The 17,163-nt window shown below is 50.5% G+C and overlaps 1 protein-coding gene across 1 annotated transcript in view; it reads left to right on the top strand.

Moving 5' to 3' along the window:
• The window catches only part of PLXDC1 (plexin domain containing 1), a 66,642-nt gene extending 50,301 nt beyond the window's left edge, over positions 1–16,341 (top strand). The window contains exons 10-14 of the mRNA XM_070389770.1: positions 1,518–1,578; positions 2,911–3,046; positions 10,707–10,742; positions 13,531–13,691; positions 15,014–16,341. Of these exons, the coding sequence (XP_070245871.1) occupies positions 1,518–1,578; positions 2,911–3,046; positions 10,707–10,742; positions 13,531–13,691; positions 15,014–15,133 (514 nt within the window). The 3' untranslated portion in view covers positions 15,134–16,341. The remainder of the gene's footprint in view (positions 1–1,517; positions 1,579–2,910; positions 3,047–10,706; positions 10,743–13,530; positions 13,692–15,013) is intronic.
• The last annotated feature ends 822 nt before the right edge of the window (positions 16,342–17,163 follow it).

The raw sequence follows: 17,163 nt of genomic DNA, 5'->3' as shown, positions 1-17,163 counted from the left end.
ACTGCTGCTTGAAACCACCTCACGGTTCTTGGCTCCGCCTCCACCTGCTTTGCCCTCTGCAGCTTTGCAGAGCCTCCCTTCCCTGCACGGGGGCCGGATCTGACTCAGATGATTTCACTTATCATGCAGGTATTTTCCTTTCACCCCACATTGTCCCCTAATGGCCCACCTTGGAGTCTACGGGTGACCCTGACTCCAGGATTTGGCTCAGAAAATGAGGGTCGTAACCCTTGCCTTACAGTGTCATCGCAAAGGTCCTCTGAGATAGCGCAAGGGCAGCACGTGACTGGGGTAACACCTGGCGTTCAGGAGACGCTCAAACAATGGCCATTTCTCATGCCTTTCTCCTTTGCGTCTGGGTTGGTTGGCCCCGGGCTTGGAATGGGGTGCTTTTGGACCTATATCCAAGGCTTAGTCCTTGAAAGAACCAGTTAGTTTGGCCTAAAGGAAACTTGAGTTCCCAGCCCTCAGCGATGCCCCTAGTCTTCCACGCCTCGAAGGAGGGGGCATGGAGCACCTGAGAGAGGGGACCGTGGACGGCTCCGCTCGGTGTCCCTGCTACAGGAGGAGCAGCTCAGAGGCGTCTTTGGAAGGAAGGACTGGCAGAGCCTGGAAGCCTCGGCCTCGCCAGGTCTTGGACAGATGGGCAGGCGGTTGCTGGTGCAGAGTTCACCAGCCTCACATCCTTTCTCAGTACTGGTGGCTGGTGATATTGGCTTCCCATCCAGAGGTCCCTGCACTTGAGTAGGACTTGGTGGATTCTCCTGGCACCAAAAAGTGAAGAACGGAACTTTGAGCATGACGCCGTGGAGAATATTCTCTGGTTCATCCTCGTACCCCACCCCTTCCCTAGGGAAGCACTTGATGTCTTCCAGCCCAGCTGAGCTGTGCAGTGTCCTCTCAGGGGACCCTGGTCAGCCAAGATCTCATCTCTCCCAGTCTCTGGCAGGACCTCACTTCTGCCCTTCAGTGACCACATGGTGGGTGTTGGCCAGATTGGCTGATGTCCATCCTTGGCCTCGCCCCTCCTTGCCAAACTTAGGCTCCTCCACAAAGAAGAGGGATTCAGCGAATGAGCAAGACTTTCCCCAGATGAGAACACGTGTGTGAACTCCCTGGTTTCTCCGCCCAGTTTCTGGGCTGCCCGGAGTTGCAGGGTGGGGCTTAAGGTCATTAGAGGTCATGCAGTCTGTCAGCTCCATAAATACAGAGACACATACAGACATACAGACACACACACACACACATGCATCTGTGTGGGTGTGGCCTTGGTCCTGGGGAGCTGGGTCAGGAGAAGGGTGGGGATGCCACAAATAGCTTCCCCTCCTTTGGGGGAAGGAGTAGAGGGGGCAGGAGGGGCTTGATCACAGCCACCTGGTGCCGAGGCACCTGCTCAGTGGTCTTGGGGAGGTTCACCTCCTCCTTGCTCCCCTTGGAGAGCTATTACTGCATGGGGGTAGGGGAGGGCTTCTCTGTCAATCCCATCACACCTCCAGCCTCTTGATTTCCCCCTGCAGATGTTCCAGTGGCTTTGACCGCTATCGCCAGGAGTGGCTGGCCTACGGCTGTGCCCAGGAGGTGAGAGCCTGAAGTGAGCCGGGTGGGGGAAGGGCAGGGCTGCAGGTTTGCCCCTTGCCTGGTTTCTCTTCTCTTGGTGACATTCTCCCCTTCACCTGGGGCTTGCCTCCCTGTCTGCTCTGCGCCAGTGAGACCATTGTTGGAGGTTTTTGAGGGCTCAGTGGGTCCTTGGGATAAGCACTTCTCCTGGTGACTTGGCCCAGAGCGGCAGTTCTCCAGGGGCTCTCTTGGTCCTTGCAGAGGGTATATTGGGTGTGGCCTTGGCCACGCTGGAATCTTCTAGGAGGCTGTGTGCCTGGTAACATTCAAGAAACGACTGCCCCGGCTCAAACCTTCAGGCATTTAAGGAAGGCAGTCATTCTGGGAGCGAAGTGGGTTGTACCTGGCACCTCCCATTTAGAATCCCATAAAAAGGTTCAACCCCTGGGTCAGGAAGATCTCCTGGAGGAGGACATGGCAACCCACTCCCGTATTCTTGCTTGGAAAATCCCATGGACAGAGGAGCCTGGCGGGCTACAGTCCATAGGGTCTCAGAGTTGGACACGGCTGAAGTGTCTTAGCATGCATGCACAAGCACAGGTTCCTTCTCACTTGGAATTTTCCAGAATGCTCAACATTTTGGATGGGTAATGTCCTATTCTCACACCTTTTACTGACACAGAGAGACCCATTCATGTATGCATCCCTTCCCCTCCCTTCCTCTCACTTTCCCTTCTTGCAGGGCAGGCACATGGCATGTGCCCAGCACTTGCTCTGATTTAATCCTATCATGGTCCCAGGAGCTACGGACCAGTGTCCCCACCGATCAGAGAAGGAAACTGAGGCTCAGAGAGGTTCAGTGACTTGGCTTGCCGCTCACAGCTAGTGAAATGGTGAAGGTGCTGGGTCCAGCATTTAAATGTGAACCCCCAGAATTACTGCTACGCTCTCACTACCATCTGTTTTATCAGTGAGGCTGGGTGAGCTGTTTCTAGTCTTCAAAAAAACACCCCCAAAACCCCTTGTCCATCTAGCAGCCTGTTTCTGACATTGGCTGTTGGTGAATGCACTCATTCGCTTTATTTATTTAAGATTGGCATCTCAGCTCCTTCAAGAAGGATTCGAAGTGGCTGACAGGTAAATTGCCCTGTAAGATAAGACACTTTCAGGATAAAGTAGAAAGCTTAAATGCATTCAGAGCCCAGCTTTGGTTAGATTACCATGCTTGGACCACTCACTGGCATCTTAAATCTTCTGGCCGCTGAGGGATGAAGGCACCCCCCAGGGTCCTCCTGCGTGCGACGTAGCTGCTGCAAGGCCTCTGTGCATCGCAACCCCGGGTCTGTCTTGCAGGCAGAAGGCAGAACGTGTGAGGACTTCCAGGACGAGGACTCCTACTCGTCCTCCCCCGACAGCTCCTTCAGCCCCTTTGACGGAGACTTCACCACCACCTCCTCCTCCCTCTTCGTTGACAGCCTAACCACGGAAGGTAAGGGTGGGGAGGAGCCATGGCCCTGGAGCATCACTGCCCCTGATGGGGATTATCTCAGGGAACAGGGTTGTTGCATCCTATCACATCTGAGGCTCCCAGAGCAGAGGTCACTTGCTAGTGAGATACAGAGCTAGGTTTAGGACGAGTGGACTCCACACCCACGTCAGAGTTGTGGAACAGAATTCACTGTGGCAATGGGAAAAATTACTGTCCCAGCACAATGCCAATTAGTTTACATAATAACTTGATTCATCTTAATAGCAATTCTCAGAGAACCTGTAGATCTTGGCATCCCGATAGCAGGTATGAACTCAGTCCCACACACTCAGATGTCAGAGAAAGATTGCATAATTTTTCTGTGACTTCCCTTCTGGTTCCCACCCCTCATTGGGCTGGTGTGGTGGGAAGTTCCACCCTCGCCATGCTGGGGCTTGACTTTCCACCCCTGTGATGTCCAGGGGGCAGAGGGTAGTGCAGGACAGCTCTGACCATCTGGGGTTGTTGCTGAACTGCTTCTTCAGGCCTGGCTGTCCCTGGGGCCTTCTCTGCCATCCCCATGTTACTGGTGGAATGGTGATTCCTGGGTTCTTGTCCTCATAAGGGAAAGAAATCGATCTAGAGACATAGAACAGTTTTAAGCAGCAGGAGTTTTAATAAGCAAAGTAAAATGTACACTTATGAGAAGGGAGGAGAGCGGACTGGGGGCCAGAAGCAGCCCCACAGTGAAGGTAGAGTTGGGTTGTTCAGAGCGATGGAAAGTCCCTCCCTGTCCTGCATCACTGGATTGATGCATTGATTGACAGCTTTAGATAACGTAACTTTCCTCCTGTGTGCAGCCGCTTACCCATAAGCACCCAAGTGGAAATGGATTGGGGGGTGGTGGGAAGGGAATGGCAATACTAATTTATTATAAATACTGCATAATGAACCCCAGGCTATTCTGAGTCACCTCTTAGGTCTTGTTGCACCTACACCAACCAGTACTGGGGGTTTGGAAAGCCCCGCTGGGTTTTTGTTATCTGGCTTGGTCCTGATATGGCTGGAAGTTTTGCAATCCTTAACTCATCTCACACGCTAGTAAAGTAATGCTCAAAATTCTCCAAGCCAGGCTTCAGCAATATGTGAACTTTCTGATGTTCAAGCTGGTTTTAGAAAAGGCAGAGGAACCAGAGATCAAATTGCCAACATCCGCTGGATCATGGAAAAAGCAAGAGTTCCAGAAAAACATCTATTTCTGCTTTATTGACTATGCCAAAGCCTTTGACTGTGTGGATCACAATAAGCTGTGCAAAATTCTGAAAGAGATGGGAATACTAGACCACCTGGTTTGCCTCTTGAGAAATTTGTGTGCAGGTCAGGAAGCAACAGTTAGAACTGGACATGGAACAACAGACTGGTTCCAAATAGGAAAAGGAGTTCGTCAAGGCTGTATATTGTCACCCTGTTTATTTAACTTATATGCAGAGTACATCATGAGAAACACTGGACTGGAAGAAACACAAGCTGGAATCAAGATTGCCGGGAGAAATATCAATAACCTCAGATATGCTGATGACACCACCCTTATGGCAGAAAGTGAAGGGGAACTCAAAAGCCTCTTGATGAAGGTGAAAGTGGAGAGTGAAAAAGTTGGCTTAAAGCTCAACATTCAGAAAACGAAGATCATGGCATTCGGTCCCATCACTTCATGGGAAATAGATCGGGAAACAGTGGAAACAGTGTCAGACTTTATTTTTCTGGGCTCCAAAATCACTGCAGATGGTGACTGCAGCCATGAAATTAAAAGACGCTTACTCCTTGGAAGGAAAGTTATGACCAACCTAGATAGCATATTGAAAAGCATAGACATTACTTTCCAACAAAGGTCCATCTAGTCAAGGCTATGGTTTTTCCTGTGGTCATGAAGGCTGAGCACCGAAGAACTGATGCTTTTGAACTGTGATGTTGGAGAAGACTCTTGAGAGTCCCTTGGACTGCAAGGAGATCCAACCAGTCCATTCTGAAGGAGATCAGCCCTGGGATTTCTTTGGAAGGAATGATGCTAAAGCTGAAACTCCAGTACTTTGGCCACCTCATGCGAAGAGTTGACTCATTGGAAAAGACTCTGATGCTGGGAGGGATTGGGGGTAGGAGGAGAAGGGGACGACAGAGGATGAGATGGCTGGATGGCATCACTGACTCGATGGACGTGAGTCTGAGTGAACTCCAGGAGTTGGTGATGAACAGGGAGGCCTGGCATGCTGCGATTCATGGAGTTGCAAAGAGTCGGACACGACTGAGCGACTGATCTGATCTGATCTGAACCGAACCACAAAAAGGGAGCTCTCGGGGCATGTTCTCGTCACCAGGGTCCAGGTCAGGCAGGGAAAGGTGACCCCATCCAGGATGGGGTGGGACCTGCTCATGTCTGACTTGCTATCTACCAGTCTTCAGTTCCAAGGTCAAGTTGCTTCCATTTCTTTGAGGCCAGTTCTCGGAATTGTGGCAGTTATGTCATGGCTACAGTCTGCTCCTCATGCAGTTAACTTCTTCCACCTGGTGGAGGTTTGGGTGTCCAAAGGTCCTTGACTGTGTCTAATGACTGTATTATCATTTAGTCTTGTTTTCCTATGTTTCTGTGTTTTCTCACGTCTCTGACTAAACTTATTCTTTGGTTAAAGTTTTTCCACATAGAAAAGGTAGGCTGAGGACATGGAGAGCAAGGGCCACAGGATCCTGCTCTGTTTCACCCAGGCCTAGGGTTTTATCGAAGCTGCCGGAGGTCCATCCACCCTGTGGGGAAGACCAGGCAGGGTCCCTGGATTCTTTGGCTATCTCTGAGAAATTCCTTCCTCATCCTTTTTTGATACATGGCATCTAGATTTTAAGCCCTTGCCCTAAGTCTAAGACTGAAAGATGTATGGGGTCTTCCTACCTCCCCTGAGCCCAATTACCTGTTTGAAAGGAGCAAATGGAAAGGAGAAAAAAGTTGGTATTTTTAAACATTATTCATCCACAATCCCATTTTATAGACAAGGAAATGGGCTCATGAGGGGCAAAGTAGGTTGCTCAGCAGTGGAATATTCTTTCTGCGGTCTCCCCCTGCCTTTGAAATGCAGCCTAGAGAACCAGAAAGCAGGAACCCATGGATCTGGCCGGAGGGAAGCGAACAGTTGATAGAGCAAACATCTAAGGGGACTGACCATGAGCCAGGTAGGGTGCTGACGTTGTGTACCCACTCAATCCTCCTAATTATCCTGAACTTTGATGCTCTTTGATCCCCAGTTTACAGAGGAGACACTATGGCTAAGAGAGGTTGATGGGCTAACCCAAAATCACCCAGCCAGGAAAATGTGGTGTCGGGTCTCATCTGGTTCCCAAAGCAGCAATCTGGCTTGCTCAACCCCACTGCCTTTCTCATGTTGAAAGAAATAGAGAAGGGTCTTCAGGGGTTCCGTGGGTGGGAGAACAGTGAAGGGTGAACAGTGAAGCAGGAGACTGAATAGATTACATGAAAAAGCAGCAAGAGGAGACCTTGCCCTCGGGAATTATAGTGGAGTTCAGGGGTGACCTTCCAGTCAGAGGAAACTCCACTTAAGAGAACCCCCTGGCCAGTCACCCTTGAGTTAACCCTATGTGCTACTGGGGGCTCCGTCTGAGCCCAGAGCTGGGTTGGGGTCTGCAGACACTAGGTGAGAACCCAGCCTTTCCCTCAGGGGCTTATGTCTGGGTGAGCCACGGGGCCTGAGGCCAGAGGGGTGGCTGCGGTGGGCATGGAGAGAGCCCAGGGTCTGGCATCTGGGGGTTGGGTTCAAGCCCTGACTTGGAATTATTCTCCTTTAGTCCCAGGCTATGGCCATGAAGGGCTGTCCCTATACAATGTGTCCCGGCGATCAGTTTTATCACCTGTGTGTCTCCTGTCAGCCCAGGAATGTGTCCCTCCTGTTTGCTATGTAATCCACATGGGAAACATTAATTACAGTAAGGACAATTATGGCTTTATGGCCTTCCAGTCCTGGAGGAGGTGGCAAAGATTAGCAAGTTGCCTTTATAAGAAAAAAACGTGACAAGGACTTGTCCCCACAACAAACTCTCAAGGTGTCTGGAGGGACAGGTTTGGGTCAATCCCTGCCTGTGTTATTACAGCCTACACAGGGAGATGACATGCTGGGGGCAGAGGCTAGCTCAGGGTCCAGGAAGATGCTGTGAATGAAGGGGATACAGCACTTCAGCCAGGGGGACCCACCTGGTCAGGGCAGGGGTGGAGAGCAGAGAAGTTAGTGGGAATGGCTGCTGAAGGGTCGTGGACCCCTTCTCTCCCCAGCCAGCCAGAAAAGCAGAAAGGGCCAGGGAAGCAGGAAGTGTGGGAGCTGGATTTTAAGTTACTTACTTGCTTAAATGCCGCCCACTTAAATGAACCAGAATGAACTCAGAGTGGTAAGCAGCTGCCACTAAATCTATGTATTTTATCGTAAGGATAGACAGGCACTGACCCGGAGTATCTGTGCAGTCTAAGGACTCATCTGATGAGCAGCTGAACAGAACATGTTGGTAGCAGCAAGAAGTGACTGCTAACCACAGGAAATGACCACTCATTCAGTAGACATCACACATATTTCTTCACTCTGTGGGTTTTCATGGGCCTGGACCACAATCCGTTAATTAGGGAACCAGTTTGCATTCAATGGACCCCTAGCAAGGCAGCGTCTGGGAACCAGCCCTCAGTGAGGGGAAGAAAAGCTGCTGTGGGCACAGCGTGGTCACCTTTAGTCGTCTTGTGGGAGGGACTGGCTGCAGGTGTCTATTTGTCTATCAAGACTACATGTGGCTTGGGCTACAGTGTATTTCCAATGGTCTAGATTCAAAACAAGTTGATTCAAAAAATCAAGTTAATTTGCCCAATCATGTTTAGGATTACTTTGGTCAATTTCGGGTAATCCATCATTTTTAACTTGTAGTAAAAAAACAGATTCAGAGGCATATATAAATACCTTGTGTATTGCAATTCCTGAAGAAAACGTATCTTTCTGTTATAAGTCAACAATTCTCTGTTTTGTTTTACTTTGAATTTTTAGGGGTTTCTGTAATTTTGTTCATTTATTTTTGACCATGCTGGGCCTTCGTTGCTGCGCAGGCTTTTCTTTGGTTGCAGCTTCTCGTTGTGATGGCTTCTCTTGTTGCAGAGCCCTGACTCCAGGAGGTGGGCTTCGTTAAGTTGCAGCACATGGGCTTAGTAGTTGTGGCTCCTGGGCTCTGGAGTGAAGGCTCATTAGTTGTGGTTCACAGGCTTAGTTGCTCCACAGCCAGGGGGATCTTCCCAGACCATAGATCAAACCCATGTCTGCTGCATTATCAGGCAGATTCTTTACTTTCTGAATTTAACTCACCTGATGCGAACAGTCAACTCATTGGAAAAGGCCCTGATGCTGGGAAAGATTGAAGGCAAAAGGAGAAGAGAGCAGCAGAGGATGAAATTAGCATCACTGAATAGCCTCACTGATTCAATGGACTTGAACTTGGGCAACCTCCAGGAGATAGTGAGGGGCAGGGAGGCCTGATGTGCTGCAGTCCATGGGGTCGCAAAGAGTTGGACACGACTTAGCGACTGAACAACGATGACGATACATGATAAACAGTTAAATGATTCCAAAGTCAAATCTACAAAAGCAACTATATCCAAAGAAGCTTAGTTTCTTGTTTTCTTCCTCCATTCTATTCCCCATTTTCCCTGTGAAAATGAAGTGAAAGTGTTAGTTGCTTAGTCGTGTCCAACTCTTTCTGACCCCATAAGCTGTAGCCTGCCAGGCTCGTCTGTCCATGGGATTTCCCAGGCAAGAATACTGGAGGGAAGAGGAGTGAGTTGCCATTCCCTTTTCCAGGGGATCTTCCCAACCCAGGGATCGAACCCGGGTCTCCTTTGCAGGCAGATTCTTTACCATCTGAGCCACCGGGAAGCCCCTTTCCGCTATGGGGTACTATTTTTCAATTTTCTTATGGTTTGTTCTTCCACTATCTAGTGTGATTTTTTGATATTTGAAGATTTATTGGACATGCATAGCAGAACAGGGTGTTATATTCAGGTACTGGGAGCGTGAAACGGTTGGTTGCTGAGAGGCTCATAGTCTATGGAAACCAGGGGACCCAAGATGCTCCAGAAACAGATCAAATGCCGTGGGACACAGGGGAGGACATACCCATCTGTCCTCTGGGAAGTGACAGGGCTGGGACCAGGACTAGGCTAAGGTAAGTGACACACTCAGTGCAGATATAAAAGTTAAGGAGGCATACACACACACACACACACACACACAAAAGCAATAATTAAGAGAAATAATCTTTTCATGCAATATTTGCAAAAATCAAAAGTGATGCCAAGAACTCCATGGTGAACAAAATATCAAAAAATTTTTAAAAAGACAGAATCAGACCCTGTTTCACTTGTGTCACCCTAGCCTCAGCCCTGCAAGAGGCATTTCAGGAGTGGGACTTTTGAAAGAGGAGTGGTGAAGGGGAGGAAGGGTACGTCCTGTAGGAGGAACAGAATGTGCAGCGATTCAGAGATCTGAGAAGACCCTGAGGTCTGGAGAGTCTTGCGTAGCTTGTTACACCCACTGTAACAAGTGCTATTGAGTTGACCCAAGTGACAGGAGAAGAGAAGACTGGGACAAACTGCCAAGGGTCTTGAACATCTGTAATCAAAGGGGAGTCAGTGGAAGCTCCCCTTTGAATGAGGAGGATGGTGGAGGGGGAGAAAGGACGCAGAGCAGGTTGCAGGTCCTACATTGTGGAAGGTTCCATTCATTTAATGTTTGATGCTTGAAGCAGTGATCTCTAGTCATCTAGAATATTCTCCTGATGTGGAATTTTTGCTGTCCTTTCTCCACAGGAATCTGTGGGGAAGAACCACAGGAAGGGTCAACTATTGGAACTTATTTAGGAGGCTTCAGGGTACACTCCTTGAGGTGTAGAGGGAGTCTGTTGGCCTGGAAATCTGTCTCCCGCATTGTACCCCGGGGTCTTCAAGCAGATTTGATCTCGTGACTCACACACACCCCACCTCAAATCCTTCCTCCCTTTCCTGCTGCCCCCTAGGATACTGTGAAAGGCCCCGAATTTGGCTTTTCAGGCCGCTGTCCACCCCCACCCCCAGCCTCACCCACTCTCATCACCCCCTACTCACAGCCTGTCTGCCCTCCAGCTGCACTGAACTGCTTTTTATGTCTCTACTGGCCAAGTTCTTGCTGACTCCAGCCTTTGCCACACCGCCTATATGGGACTCTATCTCAGCCCCGTATCTTATCCTGCCTTCTTGACTGCCTTTGTGTGGACAGTTTTCATTGTCCCTCCATTCCCCACCCCCCACCCCCACCGCATGACCTCCCTGAGGGCAGAGATCACATCTATCCACAGTACTTACTCCTGGACTCAACTCCCAGCAATCACTCAATAAGTATTTGTTGAATGAATGAACACTGGGAAAAGTTGGCTTGTCTGTGGCCTTTGACCTTTAGACTGCTATGTGACTTTGAGCCAGTCACCTCCCCTCTCTCGGCTTCAGTTTCCTAGCCTTCAGAATGAAGGGCTGAACTGAACCTCCCTAAAGTCTCATCCAATCCTAACGGGACAAAGGCCATTGTGATTCTGCTAACCTTGCACCTTCTCTCCTTTCCATTTGAAGATGACACCAAGGTGAATCCCTACGCAGGAGGAGATGGTGAGTACAGAGACACCTGCCCCTCTTCATCACACCGCTGCCTCTTGGACTCACCCCCCAGAGGGTGCAGCCTTCACCTGGCCTCTTTGCTTTTACTCCCTAAGTTGGGGAGGGGGAAACAGCAGCAGCCTGGGCTTCTCCAACCTCCTGCTCGGTGGGAAGGTGCGGGACGTGGGCGGGAGCTTCTGGGCACACACTCCCGAGGCTGAAAAAGCAAATCTACATCTACATCTAAATCTACATTTCTCATCTCGGGTGGGAACCTCCTGCAGTTCTTCTGACCATGGTGCTCTTGAGTATTCACTGCCCTGACAGGAGTGAGAGGCAGAGGAGAGGATGAGCTAGGGCAGGCATGGCCACGGACCTGTGGCCTGGCCTCTGTCTCCAAGGGGCCTCCCAACCAGTGATGGGTGGAGAGTAGATTCTCTCGTTAAAGTTGTTGCGGGAAGGGGGACCCCTTCCAGGGCCCAAGAGTGAGCTCTTGTCTAACACTCTGAAATGAATTGTTCGTGGAGATACACGGGCTGACAAAGCAAGAGATTTTACTGGGAAGGGGAGCCCGGGTGAAAAGCAGCAGGGTAAGGGAACTCAGGAGGACTACTCTGCCCTGTGCTTTGCAGTCTCTGGTTTTATGGCGATGGTGTTAGTTTCTGGGTTGTCTCTGGCCAGTCATTCTGCCTCAGGGTCCTTCCTGGTGTAATGTGCATCAGCCAAGATGGATTCCAGCCAGGATTCTGGGAGGTTGGTAGGGTGCATGAACTGGAGTCTCCTCTCTCCTTTTGACTTTTCCCGAATTCTTCCAATTGGTGGTAGCTTGTTAGTTCCGCGTTCCTTGCCGGAACCTCCAGTTTAAGATAACTCAGCCACGTGGGCACTATGGGGTCTGGCCAGGGCAGGCGGCTTTGATCAGTGTTTGCCCTAATAAAGTTGCCTTTAATTCCCAACATGGGTTGGCAGAGAGGACACAAAACTTGTCCACCACAATTTTACACAGCTTAAGAAGGTAGGGTCCCTGATCCCAGGACTGCCTGGGGGGATAATCTCCTCTCTGGTGATGTGGGGGCGCGGGCGGCCATCTCCCCTGGCCTTTGCCCAGAGCCAGCTTAAGCCCTTGCTGCAACTACCACAAAGAGGAGATGGAAGAGTCTTCCAGCTCCAGGGGCTGGGAGACTGTTAACCTGGCTCCAGCAGGACAGGAGGGACTGTTAGACAGCTAGATGGTTTCTCCCACCAGAGGTGGAGCCATTGCTCCTCTGTGGGCACCAGGTGTGAGTGTGCATCTGTGTCCATTGGGCTGAGGGGAGGCAGGGGCCTCTGAGCCACGTTATTCCACATCGTGTGCTCATCAGCCCAAGCCCTGCCCTCAGATCATCAGGGTCACTGAAGGCTGCGGGCTGATGGCCAGGTCAGGAGAGGCCAGCTCGGGGTGTGTCCTCTCCACCCCTCCAGTTCTTGGCAGATACCCTGGCAGTGCCCCAGTGTAGTTTCTCTCCTAAGCTTTTTTCTCTTGCAGAGAAAAGGGGATGGGGAACACAATGACTTTGGATGTATGCAACATTTTATTAAAAATCCCCACCCTTTGTTGATTCCCATCACACCCACCAGCGAAGTAAAACAGACTTCAATATTTCTGTTGCTCGCATGCTGCTCCATCTTCTCTATGTCATTAGCCCCACATCCTTTTAGGATAAGGAGAAGCAGCAAAAAGCCACCACAGGTAATATTAGCGAACTAGGCTTCTTAGCATCACCGACTCGATGAACATGAGTTTGAGCAAGCTCCAGGAGTTGGTGATAGACATCCTGGTGTGCTGTAGTCCATAGGGTCGCAAAGAGTCAGACATGACTGAGCGAATGAACTGAATTGAACTGAGGCTTCTTAGTGACTGGCACTGACTGTGTCCTTGGACGAATCCCTTTACCCTTCTGTATTTCCATTCCTTCAGCTGTACGAGAAAGGGTTGGGCTGGATGTGCTTCCAGCTCCATAGTCTATGGAAAATACTCAGCCTTCTCCTTGGGCTGTATTTCAAATGCTTGCAATGTTCTCAGAGAGTGTTTGCTGGCTTATTAGCCCTTAGAGGACCTAGTTCATTTCTTTTATTGAGTTCCTCTGATGGGTCTGCCATTTTTCTAAGAGTTGAGGACACTGAGGTGAATAAGACACTGTCTCTGCCCTCCAGGAGGTCACAGTCTGGTAGTGGACAGTGACAGGTAAAAATGTGGTCATTTGGCTCTCGTAATAGCTACACTTATTGAAGTTGTCCCAGAGACTGACTGTGCTCCTCAGCAGTTAACATGAATTATTTCATTTTAATCCTCACTGTAATCCTATTGGGTAGTTATCATTATTATCCTGTTCTACAGAAATGATGACCGAGACACACAGAAGTTAAATAAGATGCCCAAGATTACACAGCTAGTAAGTAGCAGAGTCTGTATTTGAAACCAGACAGCCAGACTCCAGACCCCACAACCAGCAGATCTCTCAACCATCACATGCCCTTTGTGAACTCCTTAAAAGGACCTATATGGGATGGGTATTAGAGAGAGCTTTTATGATCCCTAGGAGACATGTGGGCAACTTTTACGTGATTTTGGAAAACTGCCTGAAGTGTGCTAAGAACAAAGTTAATGTTACGCTCATTATAGTTCCACCCGACCCACCCCTTCATGTATTTGATGAGTAGATCTGAAGGTTCTGTTGGCCTTCATCTCTGGGCTTTTGTCAGAACCCGGGACTCCACGGCCCCCCTTCCTCAATCCCCTGACCTAATGGTCTCTTCGCAGGCCTTCAGAACAACCTGGCCCCCAAGACGACGGGGTCCCCCGTGCACCTGGGCACCATCGTGGGCATTGTGCTGGCCGTCCTCCTCGTGGCTTCCATTATCCTGGCTGGGATCTACATCAATGGCCACCCCACCTCCAATGCTGCCCTCTTCTTCATCGAGGTCTGTGTGGGGTGGGGCGACCCCTCTGCCATCCCCATCTGCGTCAGCATTCCCCAGCCATTCAGTCCCTATCTCTCCTCATTTCATCCCTCACCCACCTCACACCAGGCTCCTGTTCCCACTTGAGGGGCTTCATCGATTCCATCCGGGCATACCTCCCACTAGCAGGCACTCTCTGAGTCCCTAACCCCCAGGGCTTGCCCCTCAGGACTCCTCTGGCCTGCTTGTCCTATCGCATGGCCTCTGCTTTGGCTCCACCATTTGTGAAATCAGAACAGTGACCATCCCCAGAGGAAGGAGAGAAAACCACAGATGCCTCACATGCCCTTGAGTGGTTATGTGACCATCCCCAGTGATTTATGGTTTCTCACACCCAAATTCCAAGGCCTGGGGATTAGCCAAAGCCATAATGAAACTGAGGTCTTTGCCTCTTGGCCTGCTGTGTGCGTTTTTGATTAGATTTGACAGGCCACAGTAATCATAAGAGTCGCTCTGTCTGGGAGCTTTCATTGAGGATGCTGCAGTTTTGAACATCTCAGAATTCAGAAGAGCCAGCCTGACGTGCAGCATGGGAAGTAAGGCCTGGGCTCCTTCACTGTGAGCCGCAGGGCTCAGGAGCCCTGCCCACCCCCCACCCGTGGTGACTGACCAGCTCTCTGAATCCCCCAGCAGGGTGGCCTCTAGGTCCACAACCCTCCACGTGGGTCACACGCCCCTTGACCTCATCACCCAGAGGCCTGGGTGGTTCCCTCCCCTCTGGTTCAATGCCACCTGTTTCTTATGAATTCTAACCAGTCATTGGTAGGTTAATACTAAGACCTGCCAAGGCTAAGACCTACCTGGTTTCACCCAGGGAACCTGCAGATCCCCAGCCACAGGGATGCAGACAGGAAGGCCTGAGACCTGGGAATCTGCATTTTCTTCAGCTCCCCACCTCTGATGCAGGACCTGTCCTGTCTAGAGGGTTATCTTGGCATTTCCAGAACCTCCCAGATCATTCCATCTCTTACCCATTTCCTCACTTTCTGAAGTCTTAGGGCTCCACTCCGTGTATTGCTGAGTTTTTCACCTTGTGTCATGCAGTCCACATGGCAAAGCATCAGATAACCTCCTTCCCAACTCCTGGGGCTCCCAGCGGGTTTCCCAATGCGCCGAGGATCACAGCCGGGAGCCTTCTACACTTCACCTGGCTCACACACAGTAGTCCCCAAGAGCCCTTGAAAAGTGCTCAGAGCTGTCCCCCTGGGTGAAGGGGAGAGGGTGGGGAGGGTCCCCAGTGGGTGGGATCGCCCCCCACTCACTCTGTGTCTGTGCCCCTGCAGCGGAGACCTCACCACTGGCCGGCCATGAAGTTCCGCAACCACCCCAGCCACTCCACCTACACAGAGGTTGAGCCCTCAGGGCATGAGAAGGAGGGCTTCGTGGAGGCGGAGCAGTGCTGAGAGCGCCAGGTCTCCCTTGGAAGACCCGGGGACCTCAAAACACACGAGTCAAAGCAAAGCAGAGAAATGACTTTTCTTGGCCTCCTCTGAACACACCCTGGCTGGGAAAACGAGCCCGTGGTCTGCGATGCCAGCACTACAGTTTGGCCATCACACCCCAGATATTGAAGCAGGGGCAGAAAAGCCACAATTACCAGTAGCAATCATCAGTGCCAGAGGTCTCCCCTTCTGAGTCTCTCAGTGGTCTACTCTGGAGCTGCCTCCGAGGTCCCTTCCCACCTGGAGATGGACAGATGCCCTGCTCCCATCACCTAATGCCCCTGTGTACGACAAAGAGAACCAAGCTCTTGATTGTGGCCGCCACATTCCAGGGTCCATAGACTCAAGAGCGGGTCCTCATGGCTATGGATTCAGCGTATTTTGCCCCAGCTTCTGTGGTCTAGAAGTCTGGAGAAGGAGTTCTCACCATCTGTTACACACAGGTACGCCTGCTCCCAGCGCTTTCGGCAAGACGCTGATTGGCATGCTGGCATCCGAAGCAAGCCAAAGGAGAGGAGAGAGAACTTGTGGGCAGATTGCATTTTTAGGCTTCACTCCCCCAACTTGCCCTATCTGCTGAGAATCGGTTAGTTTCTACCTTGAACATGTGTGTGGTCCATGTCACGGGCTTTATCCAACGGCAGCCCAGCCCACCAGGTGAGCCGTGCTGTGCGCGGCCACATCTACCAAGTGGGCTCTTCATTCCAGCGGCACGGTTGGGCGTCCATTGTCTTCACTGGCCTGGTCTTCCGTCAGTGCCAGTCAGTACCTCCAAAGGCAGGGCCTGCCTGATCAATACTTTGCCTCCTCTGAGCTGGAATTGTATAGCCATTAAAGAGAAATAAGGTGGGGAGAAGCTTCTTGAAACATACCCAACAGGGAACTTCAGTTGGATTCTGTTGAAAAGCCAAACCTCTAGAACAATTGGGACAGAGGAAGCTGATGCGGGAAGGAAGGACTTTATATCTGCCAGAAATTCTTGGGGCAGAGAGTTTAGACTCCCAAACCCAATCTGGTTTTGAGTTCTGTCCCAGAGATGAGTTGGTGTTGCTTCTGAAGAGCATTTCAAATGAAAACCTATAGTTCACCCTCATTCAAAGTAAAAAGAAAATATATATCAGCAGCAAATAAACAGTAAATCACAGTCTCCACTGTCCTTTGTTGTTGTTTAATCACTAAGCTGTGTCAGACTGTGTGTGACCCCATGGACTGTAGCCCACCAGGCTCCTGGGTCCATGGAATTTCCCAGGCAAGAATACTAGAGTGGGTTGCCATTTCCTTCTCCAGGGGATCTTCCCAACCCAGGGAGCAAACTCATGTGTCCTGCATTGGGAGGCAGATTCTTTACCGCTGAGCCACCTGGGAAGCCCTCCACCATCCTCAGTCATGGCCGTTTATGCATATCACCAGCATGCTGCCAAAGAAAGAAGCTTATGTACAAAGCCTCCTGAAGGGGGGGTTAGGGAGTCTGCAAATAACCAGGCACATACCAACACTGGACTGATGGTCTTGCAGATGCTCCATGGTTTATCCTTGGTGAGTATGCTAATAACCATTGGAGTGGGAAACGTGCTGAACCTCTGCTTTCCATAGGTATCCTTCATAAGCCAGGCAAGGAAGAGCTATGATTTTGAGAAATTGTATCCAAATTTGAGAAAGTAAAAAGATAATGCAGCAAAGAGGAAAGAGTTCTTTTTAAGCTTCTGAAGGTATGAAACAGAGCCCTCCTAATGAGAGAATCACAGCCAGACACTGAAATACTCAGGGATCCCAGCACTGCTGGCTGGCAGGAGGGTGATTTTTGCCCTTGGCTGACCAGCAGAGAATCTGTGACCTTTGTGTGTCTAAAACAGCCAGTGAGGGAGTTCCAGCTGTGATAAGATGCAGCGCACAGCATCACAGGTCCCACTCCCAAACTCCAGCACGCTTCTTCCTAACGGAGGCTCTTCCGATCATGCTGATTCCTGAAGGGAAAGAAGACTGAGGATGAA

The sequence above is a fragment of the Bos mutus genome, chromosome 19 (genome assembly GCF_027580195.1).
Source record: "Bos mutus isolate GX-2022 chromosome 19, NWIPB_WYAK_1.1, whole genome shotgun sequence".
Taxonomy (NCBI): domain Eukaryota; kingdom Metazoa; phylum Chordata; class Mammalia; order Artiodactyla; family Bovidae; genus Bos; species Bos mutus.
This window is presented reverse-complemented; position numbering and strand designations above follow the sequence as displayed.